Source organism: Camellia sinensis, chromosome 15 (assembly GCF_055761805.1).
Source record: "Camellia sinensis isolate YWXY chromosome 15, ASM5576180v1, whole genome shotgun sequence".
Lineage (NCBI taxonomy): Eukaryota > Viridiplantae > Streptophyta > Magnoliopsida > Ericales > Theaceae > Camellia > Camellia sinensis.
This window is the reverse complement of record NC_138975.1, coordinates 120,021,901-120,022,710: the sequence shown is the minus strand read 5'-3', so window position 1 is coordinate 120,022,710 and position 810 is coordinate 120,021,901. Positions and strand designations below refer to the sequence as shown.

Below are 810 nucleotides of genomic sequence, written 5' to 3'. Positions count from 1 at the left end.
ATGGCTTTAGCAATGAGAATACTCTTATATGGAGTGGTAGCAGATACAGTTGATGATTATGTGCGAATTGGGAAAAGTACGGAAATTAAAAGTTTGAAATACTTTTGCAATTCAATAATTGAAATCTTTGGACCAGAATACCTTAGATCTCCAACAATAACTGATATTTCTAGATTACTTGCTATTGGGGAGGTTAGTGGGTTTCTGGGTATGTTGGGAAGTTTAGATTGCATACATTGGGAATGGAAAAATTGTCCAACGGCATGGCAAGGTCAATATGTAGGCCATCAGAAAAAATCAACCATCATTCTTGAAGCAGTAACTTCTTATGACTTGTGGATTTGTCATGCATTTTTTAGAATGCCTGGATCACACAATGACTTGAATGTGTTGGATTGGTCGCCCTTATTTCCTAATCTTACCCAAGGTAAAGCTCCGCTATCCATTACACTATTAATGGACGCGCTTATAATATGGGTTATTACCTTGATGATGGTATATACCCTCAATGGGCAACACTGGTTTAGACAATCTCTTCTTCTCAATGAGCAAAGAAGCAACATTTTGCAATGATGCAAGAGTCAGCAAAGAAGGATGTATAGCGGGCATTCGGAGTGCTCCAATCCCGGTTTGAAATTGTAAGTGGTGCAGTATGTTTTTGGGATCCCAAAATGTTTGGTAACATAATGAGGAGTTGCGTTATATTGTACAATATGATTGTCGAAGATAAGAGAGATGAGTATCTTGATTTCAATTATGAAATTATCAACCAACTCACTCGTACAACTTTCGTGTAATAGTAACAATGAC

The 810-nt window shown here is 37.3% G+C and overlaps 1 protein-coding gene across 1 annotated transcript; it reads left to right on the top strand.

Moving 5' to 3' along the window:
* On the top strand, nucleotides 1-573 carry LOC114291052 (uncharacterized). The gene has a single exon (XM_028235055.2). The coding sequence runs from the start codon at nucleotides 1-3 to the stop codon at nucleotides 571-573; it is 573 nt and encodes a 190-aa protein (XP_028090856.2).
* The last annotated feature ends 237 nt before the right edge of the window (nucleotides 574-810 follow it).